Consider the following 18752-nt stretch of genomic DNA (forward strand, 5'->3'; position numbering starts at 1 on the left):
TACAACGTCAGCAATGCCAATAGACATACATCATGCTAAAGGTTTTGTGTGTGCTGCCCTCTGATTTTCCAGAATTGGCTACATTGTGCTTGTGGAGGTAACGGGAAAGCTGCTAACAATGATTCACAACAATTGCCACATGCATTATTTATATTGAAGCAAGAAAATACATCATCATGCCAACAGTAACAAAATATTTTTTGCCCAACAAATCAAGAAAATCTTTTTGGTCACACAATGCTGTACATAAATAATAAATATATAAGCAAATTGACAAATGAATACCTACAGAGTGCGGTTAGTTCAAAATCTAAATAAAGTTAGTTGTTGGAGAAGTCGGTGTTTGCATTAAAGATAAGATAGACTAATGTCTTCTGTTGCCTTTTCACAATCTTTGTCTTACGATACGCTAACATAAATAGTTACACTAAAATGAAATAGAATCTTCTTTAGCTCTCAGAATAGTAGCAAAGTAGACAATTGTTTCAATGTGCATTTTATTTGGTTCGAACATAATCACAAATATTCGATAACTTATATAATACCGCGTTACATATATGTAAGTGCAATCATATTACAACGTATGTAAGATATTTTCCATACACACTGTTTAAACGAATACAGAATAATTAATGATGTATTTTTGAGAAGATTTTTTTCCGTTTCGTGAGCATGTTACTATTTTGTCTTAACACGACAAAACTACGATAAACAACTATGTGAATACGTTATGCTAGTTTGATGAAAGATCTCATATTTTTGATTAAAGATTTGCCTAAAACGATGTTTATGCTTTATTTTGTTACAAAAAATAAAAAGATTACAGACTCAATTTCTAACCGACTAAACATTGGCACCTGCTTAAAACCTCGTCGCTTAGTGCCGACAAAACATTTGCATTTCCTGATTAAGCTCCACCTCTACAAAACGACCCAGAAACTGACCAGGTTTTGAGCCACTGCAATTATACCTGACCCGATCACTGCGCCCAATATAGGCCGTATTATTAAAAAACTACTAGTTTACCAGTATATCATGACAAGCTGCAGCCAGACCCGTATAGTTTCACATGTGAAACTATACGGCACTGGCGTCAGCTATTGTGTCAGCGACTGGCGAGTATGTAAACCAACACAATGTATCGCTTTTTATCTTTTATTTTGTGTTTCCGGTTTTAATCTAGCCGGGTAGAACCAATTTTTGCAAATTGGTCTGAAGTAATTTAGGAGTATTGCCATGTACAGGAGTTTATACCCGATTCGGTTGGCGAAAGAAGCCAGTAGAACGCGTGTTTTACGATGTTACAAATTGCGTGATTTATCAGTTCCAGCTTGTTGCAATTTTGCAAGTTGCTCAATAAAAAGGTAAGTTATGATTTTTTTGTAGCCGATATTCGTTTTATGTTCGTGAACTAGTTAGTTTGTATTGTAGTTAGTTTGTATTGTATTGTAGTTTTTATTGTAGTTAGTTTGTAATATTTTTAAAATGGTACACTTTTGGGTAAATTTCATACTGTTTTGAATGTGATAATATTGCTGAAGATTATTGGTCAAGTTGTTATCTATATACAATTCAATACGTATATTAATGATAAATGCCTATCGTTTGCATTTTAGATATAGCAGTTTGATCACGCGCAATCGCAGTTTATTTTTCTGCTCCCAGCATGCACAGAATAAAAACTTTGTTCGTCTATATAGTTCAGGTTAGTATTTTTTATATTAAGTGTGCATTTGTTGGTTTCAGTTAGTACACGGGGTTCTGCCAAGTGCAAAGGCCTGATTCTTAGCAAAAGGAAAGTTTGGTAAAAATCCTGCATGAATTTTTAATGTGCTATTCAAATGTGGCTGTGTTGCACTTGGTAATGGCCCTTGTAAAAAAGTAAATCTTCTGTAGATGGTGAAAGGAGTACAATAGTTATTTGCTTTTTGCCTAATGCCATATTCTTCAAAATGGTTGCGTGTAGCTTGTTAAACCAATTCTTTTGCAGTTTTTTTGTCCAGTTTTGTATGGTGTTAACAATCGACACAACACAAAATATAAGCTTAACTAGTCGGCTGTATCATATCCACCAATATATAATGATACCTCAGCTTGCTCTAATGCGATCATGCATTATTTTGTGCAAACTTTGAAACCATGACAAAAATTTAAGGTGATAACCAAGAGCATTTTCGAATCATTCTCAACTTTGTTATTTTACTAGTTGGTCACAATTACTGAGAAAACTAATGTATAATAAATTACACAACCTGAGCCAGAAGTGTACAGTAAAAAAGATTGAAAAAAGATCATTTGTTAAGCTTACTTCTTAAAAAAAATTAATCCCAGACAATATTGATAAATATCGACAGATCTGTCAACCTGGGAAAGTTATAAGGCTTAGTTATGTAACCTCGTTACTAACCAATGTGTTAAGCTGCATAAAAATTATTAGGCCTAACAGTACTCCTTACCTAGATAGCCTCTAATACGCACCAATGGTTACCTTACCCCTGTGCCGAGTTTTGGAACTTTATCAAGCCCATTACAGAAGGTGAATAAATGCTCTTGGTTGACTTGTTTATAGCCAAACCTCAACATAATTTAGCATATTGGAACATAACATTGACTCAACATTCGAAGTAGTTCCGAGCATACGAGCATTCAGTATTTCTGGTATAATCAATAGGCCTACATGTGCATGCAGTTCTCCTTTACATAGTTTGGTTGTATAGTGTCTGAATAGTGTATATATGATTGTACTTCATACCTTCCTTTTGTAGTTCTACAATCGTATAACCTGATAAGACTAGAGCAATTAGTAGTTGTGGTGATAAAAAACAATACTTTCTTTAGGATTAATGTAAGAAATTATAGAAAAAACACCGGAAAATATATTTAGGTAAATTCTTTAGTGAGTCTACAGAAGCCATCTTTCTGTCTGAATGACTTTCTTTGGCTCTATGGCAAAAAATCTTTGGTTCCAACTGGATTACTGCTGCGTTATTCTCTACTAGTTCATCAAACCTGTGAAAAGAATTCCTTAGCTGACAGTTAGAATGCTACTTGCCTGATTAAACAAAAAAGGTCTTTGTTGTCAAGCTATGTTCACAATTGTGTACTGCAACAATATAGCTCAATAATAACATTCTAACCAAATGAAAGACATTTCTGAATATCTTTTACTGAACACCAAGAAGGTAAAACAAAATATAGTCAAACGTCCACATATAATTTTTTGACAATTGATGTGGAATTTGAACAAATATTTGTTTCAGCATATGTATTCAATTGTAACATGTGGTGTCTAAACATGTTGTGAGATGTCCAACACGTTGTGATATTTCCAACATATTGTGAGATGTCCAACATGTTGTGACATGTTCAATGTGTTGTGAGGTGTCCAACATGTGACATGTTCAAAATGTGGCGTCTAAACATTTTTTTAGCATAAGTAAACAAGCTAATCAAAATAAAAAATTTCTGTTGATTCAAGTCAAGCAACAATATGTACCTTTTCGTTAATTGATTAATTTGGTGTTAATTTAAGTTTTCACGTTTAGTTTTTCCAGTTTTTTATATAGTTTTTGTTTTAATACCTCTGTAATTACTTGAGCTATTTATTATTGTTTGTGGACATCGGAATGAAACGAACAAAGCACAATGTATTCTTCAGTTCTACGATATTTGTTTTCACAAGAAGCAGTTTCGGTGAACTGAACAAATTTAAAAACAAATCAGCTTTGTATGTTGAGGCGCAACTGTATATATATAATTGTTTAGATGTAAAATTTGTGAAAACAGCATGCATGTACTTATGTGAATCCTTACATTATATTCTTTTGTCAAACTTGCGTAGCTTTACCGCCGTAAAACACTTTGATTTTCTTTTTCAGCCTGCTAAATAGTTCATTATCTAATCCCACTCGTTTTTCCGCTACTTCAGCGAGGTAACAGATTTGTAAAAAACCTGATTGTAATGTAAACAGACCTGTCTGTTTACCACAGGTTTTTGGAGAAGTTGAGATATTACTAACCAACCAGCTACATTTCTCCACTTGCTATTCTTGATCAACTCTGTGCAGATGAAATAATATGTAATAAGTAATTAAAAGTTGCATAAAGCTCAGTGTCAAGTTGTTAACATGACATAGTTACAATGTTTTGTTACGCATCAAACTCGACCTCATTTTTTTTCAGATACCTAATGTGATAGTCATTCATAATTGTGTCTCAGAAGGTTCACCTATTGGTTAGAGAAGTGTCTTTCTAAGGTTCATTTCCCAGGCTCTGTGTTTGACTGCTGCTCAATATAAACATAAACACTGTATTTTTATTAAGTGATGCTGAGTCACAAATAGAATTGATTTAGTGTTTTAAACAATCGTTTGTTGACACTCTCCATGTTATTTAACGAGCTTGTGACAAAGGTTTGTGTTGACCCATGCTCTTGACCCATGTGTTGACTCCACATATAGACCCTGTGAATGTCATAATTCCACTTTGATATTACAGATTGGAGGCACAACAAATCTTAAAGCTATATAAACTGCCTTCTGTTATTATTGAGAAATACACAGTTATATAACGTGTCCTTGACACTTTGGCTTCATTCTTAAATCATATATATATTCTAATTTAAGCTAATATGGTATCACTCAAATAGATGGAGACAGTCTATTAGACACTGAGCTAATATTTCCTGACACACCACAGCAAACGCATGGTGCCAGTCATTCTGCCTGTGAGACAAAACTGGAACCACTGATTTTGCTACCTTATCAGGGCCCACTAGGGTTGGCCAACAGTCCGTTTCTTCTCCATTTCATTAGGCTACACAAGCAGACGTCATAGTCACCTGCCAATGTATTTTACAAAATTCTCACTTTTTGGTCTTTTTCAAAGCTATTCATACTGAACCAACCAGGAAGAAAGCGACCAAATTAATCTGTTGGGAGTTTGTGTGGCCTGGTACACATGTGACTCAGTGTCGTTGGCTATATGTTTCTAAGCGTAACATGAAGTTGACGGAACTAAACCCAAATAGATGGCAAGAGAAGGTGGAGAACAGCTACATGGAAGTCAGTGATAAGCCTAAACCATAAGACAATCATTGTCGAAAAAGCCGATTACAAGGGAAGAGACAGAGTTCGTGTGTGGCACCGGAAAGGTTTTGATATTGTCGACTAAAATCACCAATAGGGGCTGATGTTTTGTTATTATTTGCTGCAGCAACCAATAGGAGTCGATGTTTGTTTTTACAGGTGACTTGCCAGAGCATAAAGTGGTTGGAATGCCCAACCTGTCCCCAACCATGGAGACTGGCACCATCGTAGCTTGGATTAAGAAGGAAGGTCAGTAGATTAATCTCCACCAGGTAACAGACAAACCGGTTCTCAACCATAATAATCATATTATAGACATTCATTTGCGTTGTAAATAAACACTATACCGTAAGTCCTCATGCTCAAGCCGCGCGGCTTGTGCTTGCAAACAGATGACTCACAAAAGAAAAAAGAATCTTCCAACAATCCTCAATCCTCCTGTGGTATCTAGCCGCCCTTACCAACAAGCCGCATATGCCCACAGACCGCGGCTAATGACTGAGGTTTTGTCGTCCTTGACCCCTTTGAGAGCAAGAGTGATGAGACGGGTTTTAATATACCCCGTCCTCTTAAATAAGAAAACAGGCTACATCAGTACAGTGAAAAGAATTTTCTTTTACTTCCAAGTTCGAATTAAAATTCCTGAACCCTTGCATCAAGAACTTACTTGCCATGTCTCAGCTAGATTTTTATTGCACTGTTAGAGGGCTTATAGGCTACACTGTAGGTTTTTTGTGAAGGTTTAGCACCAGTTGACATGGTTGTATCAAGCTAATGAGTTCAGTCTTGCTGCTGCTAACTATGTAAAATAACTGAACGGCTGTGGCTTGCTGCAATTTGTTTGATGTGGTGACTTTTGCACTCAGTTTGGTCCATAGTTTCTGCTTCGATATCAGCAGGTATTAACACGCTCCCAACCACTTGTCTCTCACTCGTGTGTCACGAAATCATCTCGACTTAAAGCAATAAATTCTTCTTTAGTCTAAAGTATTCCATAAACATGACCTTGAAAATAAACGAGTAGGTCGCCAAAACCCCCTACATAAAAGTGTATCATGAATGCGATTCCTTGGTTATAGTGAGGGAGCTGAGCAGAAATCGCATTTATCGAGAAGCCGCCCTGAGCTCCACGTAATTTTTTAAAGTTTGACCTTTAGCCGCCGTCTATGACCTTGAACCAGAAGCAACGCCCAATGACAAGCCGCGCGGCCTGCGCATGAGGACTTACGGTACATGTATTGAAATAAGCTTTACAAAAATTGTCACAAATTGTTCTACGCAGTGTCTGCAGCGGATCATGCATTTTGATCCCTGGCGTGTAACAACAGGTCAAGTCTATCAGTATCACATAACCTGTAATATTATTGCAGCCCTTATGTAATTCTGCCTCAAGTTCTCCTAAAGTGCGATATTCAGTTTGCTATACTCTCACTTGCATGTAGGAGAGAGCATGTCTGAGGGAGATGCACTGGCGGAGATAGAGACAGATAAGTCGACCATGGTGCTGGATACCCCTGAAGATGGATACCTTGCTAAGATACTTATTGCTGAGGGAACCAAAGATATTCCTATCGGAACGGTAGCATATTCTATCAGCTTCCTCGGTCAAACCTTGTGTTGTCATTGAGTAGATTTCAATAGTTAATAAAAGGCAATCAGATATTTGGGTCACAATCTCAGAAACCATAGTTAAGTCGGTGGTGTGAGAATTGGAGTTATCCACACTAGCAGAAGGAGAAAATTCTCATAGTCATTTTGCAAAAAAATGTCATATTCTCTTTAAAGACGAATCAACAATAATTGTTTTGGAATTTCGTTAAACATAAGTACGTTATGCTCTTGGCAGCATTTATGAAGTTTGGCTTGTGTTTAATTAAGTACTTTACAACACGATGGACATGAGGTTTATTACATTCAGAATATAACGTGCTCGCTCCCAATGACTGACTAACAAAACATTACTGGAATGGACACTATTTTCCACTAAGTCTTTGTATTTTATTTCAAACTAGCAAATCAGCTAAACTGACTTTGAGACTGATTTCAGTAATTATTGCCCGTGTTTACTATGTGTTGACAGTATACTATCACCTATAGAGTCTGTGGTCTTATGATGATGTGGTTTCTGGAAGCGCAAGTAAAGTTGTCAGAAATAGAATAAGTCACCTTTGTAGCTGTATGTAAAGATAATTTGTTTATCAGGCTAGGTCAAGGCTACCCAGGGTTGGCGTTTAGGACGGGAAAACACTTTTTCCCAGGACAGCGGGAAATCCAGAAATAAGTGGAAAAAAGTGGGATAAAGTAAAAAGAATGGAATTAGATTGAGAATTAGTTAATTATTTTTGATGGCTGCCAGCAATTTGTTTCATGCGTACAGTTTGTTGCTACCAGGAAAATACTTGTCTGGGCACAATTCTGGGTAACATTCTGACTAAATTATTAAGAAGTTAGATAGATTGAACCATAATCTGTTAGTTCCTCTTGGACTGAAAATTTATTAATGAGTGAACATACCTATGGTCAGCTTATTACATGTAGCTATTTAAAAGATAATGTAATAATTATTTTTGGTCAGTTAAAAATGCTGACATGTTTTACACAATACAATCACTTAATTTCTGAGAAGATGAAATATTTATCCAGGCCAGATAGGATTATAAACTCAAACACAGACAACTTGTTATGTATGAATTCGTGTTTTCCATGACATAAATTGGTTAGAGAGAGACTATAGAATACTATCTGTATAATCATCATACATGTGGGTACAATTATCATTTTCTTACATTCTCTTTTTCATCTGAGTTACATTAGTTCAATATTAGAAGTTATGTGTTTCTATAGTTACATGTAATTTGAGAATTAATGTTTCACCGAGTATATCTATTGTACATTATATATTACAATATATGTATATTATTACTATAAATAAAGTTATAAAATCATTTTATAAATCATTAATATTATTATATATAAATCATAAATTATTAATATATTCAATTTAGCAAGATGTATCTCTAGTTTATTTAAAAAAAAAACTAAATATTCATACTTTTTACCATTTTATCCCATTTTTTTTTCAATTTTTACTTTTTTGGTAAATATTGGTGGTATTTTTTACATTTTTGGTAAATATTGGTGGTATTTACCAAAAAGTACTGGTATTTACCAAAAAAAACTATTCTCTGTGCGGTAAATACCACTGGTATTTGGAAGCACAGGGAGAAATGTGCCAACCCTGAGGCTATCTTTGCTATTGGTAATGACAAACATGCTGTGCTGACTATGCGGAGATCTGAATTATATTTCTGACGGTGTTAAACTTTCGATCATTCTTATTCTACCAAGAAGTCTTTGTCTTCATACAGTTTTGAATGCTTGATACTTTAATATGCCATTTTATTACAAATAGTAAAACTTCATTTTCTGCTGAATAGCATTGTAAGATTTTTGTATTTCTTGACTAGGAAATGTTGCATCCTATACTCCATTAATAAGAGTATAGAAATGTACATATTGCATAGTTGAATGCCCTTTGAATACCTGTGATAGGAAATAACTGGGATGTTATTATATTGTTTTGTTTCCAACTGTCTAGTTCATTTCCTCTGTAATCAACTTTGTCTATAAGGCAGTATGTGTAGTTATTAGCTTTTGTACTGTTTTTCTCAGCCTATCTTATCGCGTGTAAAGGTAGATGTATCATTTATCAGTTTTTCATGTTATCAAGCCACTCTATGTCATGGTGGAAGAAGAATCTGCAATATCAGCCTTCAAAGACTTTGAAGCGTCTGCAGTGTCTAAACCATCTTCCCCGCCAGAGGCTGCTGCCGCTCCTCCACCAGAGTCTAAACCAGCGCCTACACCAGCTCCTCCAGTTGCGGCTCCTAGTACCCCGGCAGCTCCTCCTCCAGCTCCTGCTGCCACAGGTACCCCGGCAGCTCCAGGGGGAAGGATCATTGCATCACCGTTGGCCAAGCGTTTGGCAGCTGAACAGAACATCAACTTGGCGGTAAGTACTGTATCTGTTGGTAGGGGTCTGCAAACACAACTATATATTTTGTGTACATAACTTATATCGGTTCATAGGTTTCTACATACACAAATTTATATATGTAGTGTACATGAATTGTATTTGTTCATAGGATTCTCCAAACACTATTTTTTCACGACCAAACACGAGTGAAGCGATTGGTTTGGGAGATTTATGATAAATGCATATGTGCACACAACTCCCGAAAAATTATCCGTTAACGGCGTTACCAAACCATTGTACCAAAAGTTCTTCAATAAATTTAACCATTTTTGTGTAGAGTCGTTCAAGTATAATAATAATAATACAAAACACATATAAACCTATTTAAATATGTTACCAAGTCTTGGAAAGGTTACCGCAAAGTTCTAAAACTAACCCATCTGATCAGATGATACATAAATAGACAGATTAATTCGGCCTAACATCGAAATAGAAACTTGAAAAACCTATTTTAATCAAAATTAAGACCGGCCAACAAAATGCCATTAAGGCCGTGCGACAGATAGTATAACTATTAAGTCGTCCAAATTTCTCGAAAAAAACGTGCACATTTCACCAGTCTATGGAATTGTTCAATTGCCGAAGGTTTCTGTAATTAACTTAGAAGTACTCAAAAGTGATTGTTTCTTTTTTGCCGATTTTATTATTCAAATTGGTTATTTGATTTTATAAAAAATTTATTATAATATTTAATTATAAGAATAATCATTAGAATTTACAACATCGAAGTATATAATGATTGCATTGTCTAATTACCGAAGGTTTCTTTAATTAACGTAGACTGTTTGAGGCGTAGACCGATTTACAGGTACGAAAATGTGGTACACAGTTTATCAGCCTATGTTTTTTGTCCAATTACCGAAGGTTTCATTAAATTATCTAGAACATTAGCCAGATTTCTTTATATCTTATCTGCAAGCTAGGGCCGAACTACAATGCCCCTTTGTGACAAGAATATTTCTTTATTATGCTCCAGTTTGCAGAAAACTTCTAGACGCGTTAATGCTAATGCTTGCTTTCTGTTACATATCGCTGTCAAAACCATTCTACATCCAACACAACCAACTTTTAACTTTCCAAAGCAGCTTTCAAACTGTGTATATTACACGGCAGCTTGCCATTTTACTTTTAATATTGCATTTCAGAGATATAATAAACATATTTCATTATTGCTATTGTTAGTTAAATTTCGTCCAGTAGGTTAGGCCTACAGCTTGAATTAATATTTATTTTAATGTTGTAAAACATAGGTTCGAGATAGTAGTAGATTAGGTCTGATTTTTATACAACCTTTTGTTTTGCATAATTGACCTTTTGAATTTCATTTCAAAACAACTTGACAACTACCATGGACATACAACCTCCCAGAACACCATGTCGTCGCACTGGCCGTCCACGTGTCTCCCAATTATTACGGAGGAGGAGAAATAGAAGGTCCTCACAGCAACCATCAACATCAAATGCTAATGTTCAACAACACGCTACTCAAAATAATAACAACAACTCATCTGATTCAGAGAATTCTTTAGTAGATGTTGTAGGCGAAGCCTACAACATCCAACTAAAGAATTCTACTTTTGTAGAATTCTGACCTTTTGTCACTACTTTTTCAACAACCATCAGTACCCTTTCTTTTCTCCAATATCACTTTGGTCGTGGGCTGTATGACAGGGGAATTTCTAGTATATATTTAGTGTACATAACTATTTTTTTCAGAATGTTACTGGCACTGGGCCTGGTGGAAGAATTGTAGCTAGTGATTTACAAAATGTTGAGTCTGCTGCAGCACCAGCCGCAGTCAGCACCAACTACACGGATGTAGACCTCAGCAGCATGAGAAAGGTACGGTCTTAGTTTTTAGCGTAATTTTGTAATCACTCTGCTACAAATCCAGCATTGTCTTGTTAGTGCACTTGTTCAAGCTTGTTATGGTCATAGAATGTTGCAGTCAGTGTGCCACGGTCATAGACTTTGATAAACAGAGTGGTGCAGTCAATAGAGTGTGGCAGTTATTGTGCCACGGTCATAGACTTTGATATACAGAGTGGTGCAGTCATAGAGTGTTGCAGTTATTGTGCTTAAATATTTCATAGTACATTTTTATGTGAAACTGCTAGTAGCGCTACATTACTAACTTACATGTAGTTTACCCATACTTTTAGTTGGATGCAAGAAATATAAAAAGTTGTTAAATTAAAGAATATAAGTCACTAATACTGAAATTTGGTTTCACCAGCATTCCGATGTGCAATGCAATTCACAGGCAATTTGCATGAGCTAAACTAAATCGAAAAATTAGATTTACCATAAACATCGAAAAAGTTAATTTAAGTCGAAAAAAATATAATTTTTTCACAAAAATCTTCATGTCCATCCCTGCTTTGATGTTTTCTTGACACATCGATCAGTATCGCTTTAAAATTTGGGTCATATTTGGGTTCAAGGTCTTGTCTGTGTCATGATTCCGCTTCTGCATGATGGTATGGGGTTCTTTTTTATCAGCTCACAGCACCCCGCAATCATTTGCAGGTTTAAAAAGTTATGCTGAAACTGAGGCTTGTAGCAGTGCTTCAGACCACACAGCGTCAGCCACGTCAGCCTCTGACGTGGCTAACGGTGTGTGCGTTCCGTTATCTACATTTTTAGGGTTTTTGCTCTGCTATACAATATAGTTTGTGTACAACACGTAGTTTCCAAGGAGAGAAGCCAAAGAACCGAGATGAAGGCTGAACATTGAATCACATTTTTCTAAACATTCACTAGTCTTTTAGTATCAGAGTGAAGTCTTACTAGCAAGTGCAAGTTCATTGTACTTTTTAATGTGATTAGATTTTTTCAAACTCTGGTGTATGTGGACTGTATTCTGTTTATAGACCATCGCAAAGAGGCTAACAGAATCAAAGCAGACAGTGCCGCACTACTACCTCACAGTTGACGTGAATATGGATAATATCATGAGGTAAGTGCTGAGAGCTTTGCTGTCTTAAAGAGTAGAATAACTTGCGGCAGCTTGGCGGCCATCTCATGTCATCTCTGCAGCTGACGTTCAATTAAAGCTGTATCGATTTTGATCACATAGTCAGATTGCTGTAGAATGTCAAGGTCATTTTGGGAATGTGGCACTCAACAGAAAACGAAGGTTTTCTGGTTTTCTATATCTGCTGTGAGACTCGTCTGTAGGGCAGTTGCTCACCTCGACCTGTGTAATAGATTTTGAGGTTTTGTCTGCGTCAGCTACTGGCGGCAACTGGAATATAGGTTCCCATTTCATTGTGGTAGTTTGAGCAACTTGTTGCCGGTGCTTGCAGCTGATATGAGAACCTATGCTCAAGGTGGCATGTTTGAATATATTGCTCTGCTTTCTATTGATTTCTGTTTATCCGTTGCGTATGTCTGTTTACGCCTTCTTACGATTTTCGCCGAGTTCCACATTGTATTTTTAACTGGTTCACTTTATACTGACTTGCTCTATTGCATACATGGTTCGTTCGTTCTATCAGTTACCCCTCCATCTTTGCTACACGTTCATTCTATTAGTCGTATGTCGTACAGTCTGCTCTCGACTTGAGATTATCAAAATACTTGCAACAAGTTTGGCAGCACCTGGGATTCCTTTTATCTGTAATCAGATAACCCGCAGGTGGGTGTAAAAGAGACTGGTTATTAGGCACCAGATAGTTTAGAAGCTGAATACTTTAGATGACCTGACGGAAGGCATGGAGCATAAACGCGTGAAGTCTGAATGAAATTGGCCAAAAACATGTGGCTATGCATAACGTTTCCGCTGACTAACAGATGGACATACAGAATGACAAAGGGAATCAATAAATATAGATTATTACCACTGGTCAAAGTGGGCGTTCACCGCGAGACCATTGGATTCCATATTAGCTCATATTCTCACTTGACTGCGAAGATTTATCAATACTGGTTTACTTTATCATTATAAGCTGGTAATTATGTTCACTTGTATGTTCTCTTCATAATTATGAGTTGTTCTAATGGTTTCTCTGTTAACAGTTCTCTAATACTTGCTAACAACTGATTGTCTTTATTTTAGACTCAGATCTGAACTAAATGAGACATTGTCTGGAGATGGAGTAAAATTATCAGTAAATGATTTTGTCATCAAGGCAGCTTCCTTGGCTTGTTTGAAAGTTCCTGCTGCCAATTCTGCTTGGATGGATACCTTTATTAGACAGTAAGTTTGCATCTTGCTGACTTTATTTGGGGATCTGTAGCATTTTAAATATACATGTAGTTCAATGTTCATGTGACCCGCTGCAGGTTCTATACCAAATCTATACAATTTATGATAAATCTAAAAAATAATATTTTATCTCACTCGTCGTTTATAAATGATTTAATCTATATCAGAATTTTAGACCCTAACGCAGGGGTCAGGAACCTATGGCTCGCGAGCCATGTGTGGCTCTTTTGATGCCTACATATGACTCTCTCAGACAAATCAGCAAGCAGTAAAATTGGCCAATCAAAACAAATCTAGTAGACTTAATTTTACTTGCACTCTCAGCCGCAGCCATGCTCATGAAGGCCTTCACTTCACTGCAGAGCTAGTTATAGACTTAGTCCTCGAAAGCAGTGAGTGTGCTACCATTGCGTTATATATCTAAATGGTTATTATTCATAGGCAAAACCGGGACAACAAGCTAGTTACTCTTAGCTCCACCTACTTGCTAGAAGGTCAATGTTATTTTAATGACTGGACAAAGCGTAATCCTGTCACAACTAGAAAAGCTCGTTTTGAATCAGAGATTTGCTAATTGTTTTCGCAGACTTGGCATATGGGTTCAGATGTAAGTTTACAATCATTGTCCTAGCTTTGTGTGAGCAACATTTTGCATGTCAATTTATGTGTATTATTTATAATATAATAATAATAGATTATTTTGGGCAAAACAATAATATTGAAAATTTTTCTTCAAATAAATAATGATATAAATAAATTATGAAAAAGTGTCGTTAGACTCTTTTGCGCGTGTGCAAAAGACTACAAAGCCATCAGCAAAACCATGCAGCACCGAAGTCGCATTAATGTTGGGAAATACTCATTAGTAACAGTATAGCAATGTTATTAAACATAATCCAGTGTCATATTGTACTTTAAGTGTTGAAATTAATTAAAATGCACAATTTATTTGTATTTTTAAACATATTGTATGGCTCTCACAATATTATATTTTAAAATATATGGTGTTTATGACTATCTCAGTCCAAAAGGTTCCTGACCCCTGCCCTAACATTAGGGTCTAAAATTTTTTAGACACGAGTTTTAGGCTAATATTATTGTGACACCCATTCCATTACTCTGTTTGCACACACGTTTGTCTAAGAATATGTTATATTTCTGTACACAGATACAAGAATGTGGATGTTTGTGTCGCTGTGGCTACAGACGGGGGACTGATAACTCCAATAGTACCAAAGGCTGAGACAAAGGTGAGATGTTGTATCATGTAGGCCTATTAACTGTAGAACGAAAGTGTCCATGATAAATACAGCTTGTTGGATCCTTTATGTTTGTACTTTCAATCTTTTAATCAGTTATCTGTATATCCTGCCACCTTTGTTCATGGTCATAAGGTTTAGTTGTTAGAGACATGTTTTGTTCTCTTGGTGTTCACCTGCCTAAAGTTATGTTCCTTTCAGTTGAAATCGGGTCATGTTTCAGTTTGCAGGTGCCCATTGGCTAATTAGTTTCCTATTGGTTAACATTGTGAGTTGACAGATGCCCATTGGCTAATTCACTTCTATTAATTAACCAGATGTATTGACAGATGCCCATTGGCTAATTCACTTCTATTAATTAACCATATGTATTGACAGGTACCCATTTGCTAATTCATTTCCTATTGGTTAACATGGTGTATTGGGCAGGTGCCCGTTGGGTAACTAGTTTCGCATTGGTTAACAATGTGCATTTTCAGGCGCCCATTGGCTAATTAGTTTTCTTTGGGTTATCAATGTGTATCAACTTATTATGTTTGTTTTATATAACTGGTTCGTATTGGTTCATGTTGTTTTTCATTTTTCATGGTTTATCTTTGTGATTGGCGATCGGCTCCCGCTGACCCATGTTATTGTCTGTTATTGCCCATTAACTGAGGTGGAGTGGTGAAATGCAAGTTCTATAAAATACAAAACTAGTGTTTATGTCCGGTATATTCTCTCAGGGCCTGGCTTCTATAAACACAGAGGTTGCATCACTCGCAGCCAAAGCAAGAGAAGGTCGTCTTAAACCACACGAGTTTCAGGTATGTCTCTATATTAGTTTTATCCAATACTGGTACAAACCATTTTTAAGTATGTGACTTAATGAATATTTGTGTATATTTCATGTGTTGTATCGCGGTAAAGGTGCCTTTTATCAGTTACCATGAAATTTCTATTTGAATGCCACGGCACTCTATTTTTCAACTTCTCTCCTGCAATGGCACTTTATTAGAGGTAATGTTCAAATAGGGGATGGCGTTGTATTTTTCAAATAGCTCGTCAGACTTTTGGGGAGATAGTTTTAGCCCTTTTGCAGGCAAAGCGTATGTCGCCCTTATTTTGCACTCTCCTTTCAGTGAGCCACATTAGTCTGTATGGATGCAATAAATCTGCTAACTTCCCTCCAAGTTGTATTCTCTAAACAAATATGGCATAAGAAGTGGAGTAATATCTCTACCAGTTGGTATTTATTGCTTGCAATTAACCTTCGACGATCTTATAACCCGCGCTGCAATTTGTTGAAACTTGCAATTTTTAATTTCATTCTAAAGTTGAAGGCATATTTTTATTTTCTAACAATATTTAATAAAGCTGCATAGGAGCTCATTACACTCATCAATATGTTTGCTAGTTTGCAGTCATGGCTTTATCATGTGCAATAGAAGAGGAGTTATGAATATCGATCCATTGTAAGCCAAGTTTAGATAACTGCAATGATGCTGTCAAATAATCTGCTATAAATCTGCAAATTCATAAGTTATATAATGATAATCCATCTAATGTTACAAATGTACATTCAAGAACAAGTGACATAAACAAACCATATTTATAATACATACGGAAACAAAAGTTAGCATTTTTGAAACAATAATATTTGCATCGTTTGCTCAGCCAGTTGCATTATGATTGTTGATTTCATTTGAAACTATTTCATCTTCTGGCTGTTCAACACCTTCCACAGTGTCTTCTGACCTAAACTCTTCTTCCGCGTTGCTCAGCTAGTTGATATTAATGTACAAACAATTTTTTTGGCTGAGCAAAGCTTTTACGTGTTGCAATTTAAAATACTTTTTACGGAAATGATGATAAACTTTTAGCCACATGCCACTGAGCACAATATTTAGCCTCAAAATTCCATCATAAATGTTAAACAGTTTTTCATATATGTCCTGATATCAAGACCTCGTTAAACAAGGAGCTACTATTAGCCTGCTACAGCTATTAAATATTTCTGTGGTGTTTCAAATTGTTAACAAAAAACTGTAAAACCTAGAGTTGTAAAACTGTCTTCAATAGAAACTGCAGCAACGAACGAATTAATCGTTCACTATTGATGTAATTGAGTAATTATTATTACCGTTTTGTGGATAATGTTTTACTGATCACTTATGGGTTTATAAAGATAGTAATGTCAAAGTGGCGCTCAAATAGAGGTGGTGCTCAATTAAAGGGTGGCGCTGCATTTTTCAACCTTTCTTTTATAATAGCGCTTAAATAGATGTGGCGTTTAAATAACGGTGGCATTCAAATAGAGGTTTTACGGTATCTATAAAAGCTATTACTTTGATATAAAATATCCATCTAGGTTTTAATTCTGAAAGTTTGGCATAAGGTTTTTAAGTTGGAACATTGTAGTTTAAGTTATACATTGATCATTACGATTTTACGTCATTGCACATAAAAATGTGACCATTGCTGCTATGTTTAATTATGTTTAGTTTCATCATAGACAGTGTATTTGTTGAGCTTATACCGTGAAAGACTCTTTGGTGCATTTATAACATTACAGGGTGGCACCTTCACCATCTCCAACTTGGGTATGTTTGGGGTTAAAAGTTTCACAGCTATCATCAACCCTCCTCAGGCTTGTATTTTGGCTGTCGGAGGAACTGAAAAGAGGATCTTAGTGGATGCAGACTCTAGAGATGGGTAAGCTATTATCTGTCTGGTTGCAGTTCTCTGTTCACCTCTTTGTTTGTGTTCACCCTTTTTTGAAGGTCAAGTTCTGTCAGTGCCAATAGGTTTGGGTGAGATTATATAAATATGAAAATAGCTCCATGTCACACTTCTATGTCGCATTTGGTGCTCATACTTGGGAGTTAAAATGTTTAGTTTGTCACATTTTCATCTGATCACCTTTTAGGTATAAATCAGCACAAGTGATGTCTGTTACACTCAGCTGTGATCACCGAGTTGTGGATGGAGCAGTCGGAGCTCAATGGTTGGCAGAGTTCCGCAAACTCCTAGAATCTCCAAATAGGATGCTACTATAATAACCTATATTCTTATCGTGTTTCATGTTATTTAGCGATGTTTTTCATTTAGAACAATGTGAAGAGGTGCGCAAAAGTTATGATTGAAGTTGTTTGACATAATATTGACTAGCCTGTTGGTTGGCTGGATGCTTTAGAGTTGTGGTTAAGATTTTATGCAGGTTTATTGCTGTTCTGTAACCAAGGCTTTTTATGCAAACCAAGTGAAGGGTTAGCAATCAACGCAACAGTTGCAGAGTGCCAGTCTTATCTACCTGATGGTTGTGGAAGACTGTTTTACGATTCTAACACCAAAATTTATTCAATGAAAATATGATATATTTTTTTGTTCATTTTACTTTAATATAATTATGTGGTATACAATGAACATGTCTTAGCATTTTTTCTGCAACATTTCCAGTTCTAATAAGAAAATCAGCCTGCAAGCCTGAATATTCCTGCAGCCATTGCACTGTGAAGGATACTCAGTGGAGTTGTGTTCTTTTACATTTCTCTATCCCAAATTGATGATGTCATAACTTCTTCCATTGAAAACAGTAAATATTTAACTAAAGAAGTTTAGAGATAAAAAAGAGAACTATTTTGCGAAGTAAGTTACACATATTTAAGTAGGTAAGACATGATTTTGAGTTGTTTGCCCCTGGGTAGGTAGCTGCTGGAGGTATTTAGCTAAAATTACTTATGCTGGATTATTGTGACCAGCACTATCGTGGGCATTCATTTAGATAGGAAAACCTCTTCATTGAGTTTGTAACAGCACTAGGATTTATGGTGGGCAAAAAATCGATATTAACTGGAAAGGATACAGAGTAGTGAAAAGTTGACATGTTTCGGAACTGATCAAACTTTTCAGCTCAGATAATACTGAGCTATCTGAAAAGTTAGTTTTCTGGTGCATAACTACTACATAACAAAAATCTCTGGGCTATTTTAGAAAGATCAATGATCAGATATTTCAGAACCCAACACATGGTGTTAAAATATAAGTTGTAGCCAACTCGAGCAAGAACAAATTCTTATGGGATAAAAACCTGCAAACTATGGTAATATATGAATAAAAACATTAGTGCGTTTATCTCATTAACGAATATGCATTTAACATAAAGTTAGGAGAGCTTGCTG

At 35.9% G+C, this 18752-nt stretch overlaps 1 protein-coding gene across 1 annotated transcript; it reads left to right on the top strand.

Annotated features, from left to right (window-relative positions):
* The first annotated feature begins 1177 nt into the window (after window positions 1-1177).
* LOC137395127 (dihydrolipoyllysine-residue acetyltransferase component of pyruvate dehydrogenase complex, mitochondrial-like) lies at window positions 1178-17993 on the top strand. The gene is made up of 12 exons (XM_068081931.1): window positions 1178-1364; window positions 1617-1705; window positions 5247-5336; window positions 6530-6666; window positions 8818-9099; window positions 10840-10965; window positions 11997-12082; window positions 13184-13324; window positions 14502-14583; window positions 15318-15398; window positions 17147-17286; window positions 17501-17993. Exons 1-12 carry the CDS (start codon window positions 1237-1239, stop codon window positions 17628-17630), a joined length of 1512 nt encoding a protein of 503 aa, XP_067938032.1. The 5' UTR covers window positions 1178-1236; the 3' UTR covers window positions 17631-17993.
* The last annotated feature ends 759 nt before the right edge of the window (window positions 17994-18752 follow it).

Source organism: Watersipora subatra, chromosome 4 (genome assembly GCF_963576615.1).
Source record: "Watersipora subatra chromosome 4, tzWatSuba1.1, whole genome shotgun sequence".
Classification (NCBI taxonomy): domain Eukaryota; kingdom Metazoa; phylum Bryozoa; class Gymnolaemata; order Cheilostomatida; family Watersiporidae; genus Watersipora; species Watersipora subatra.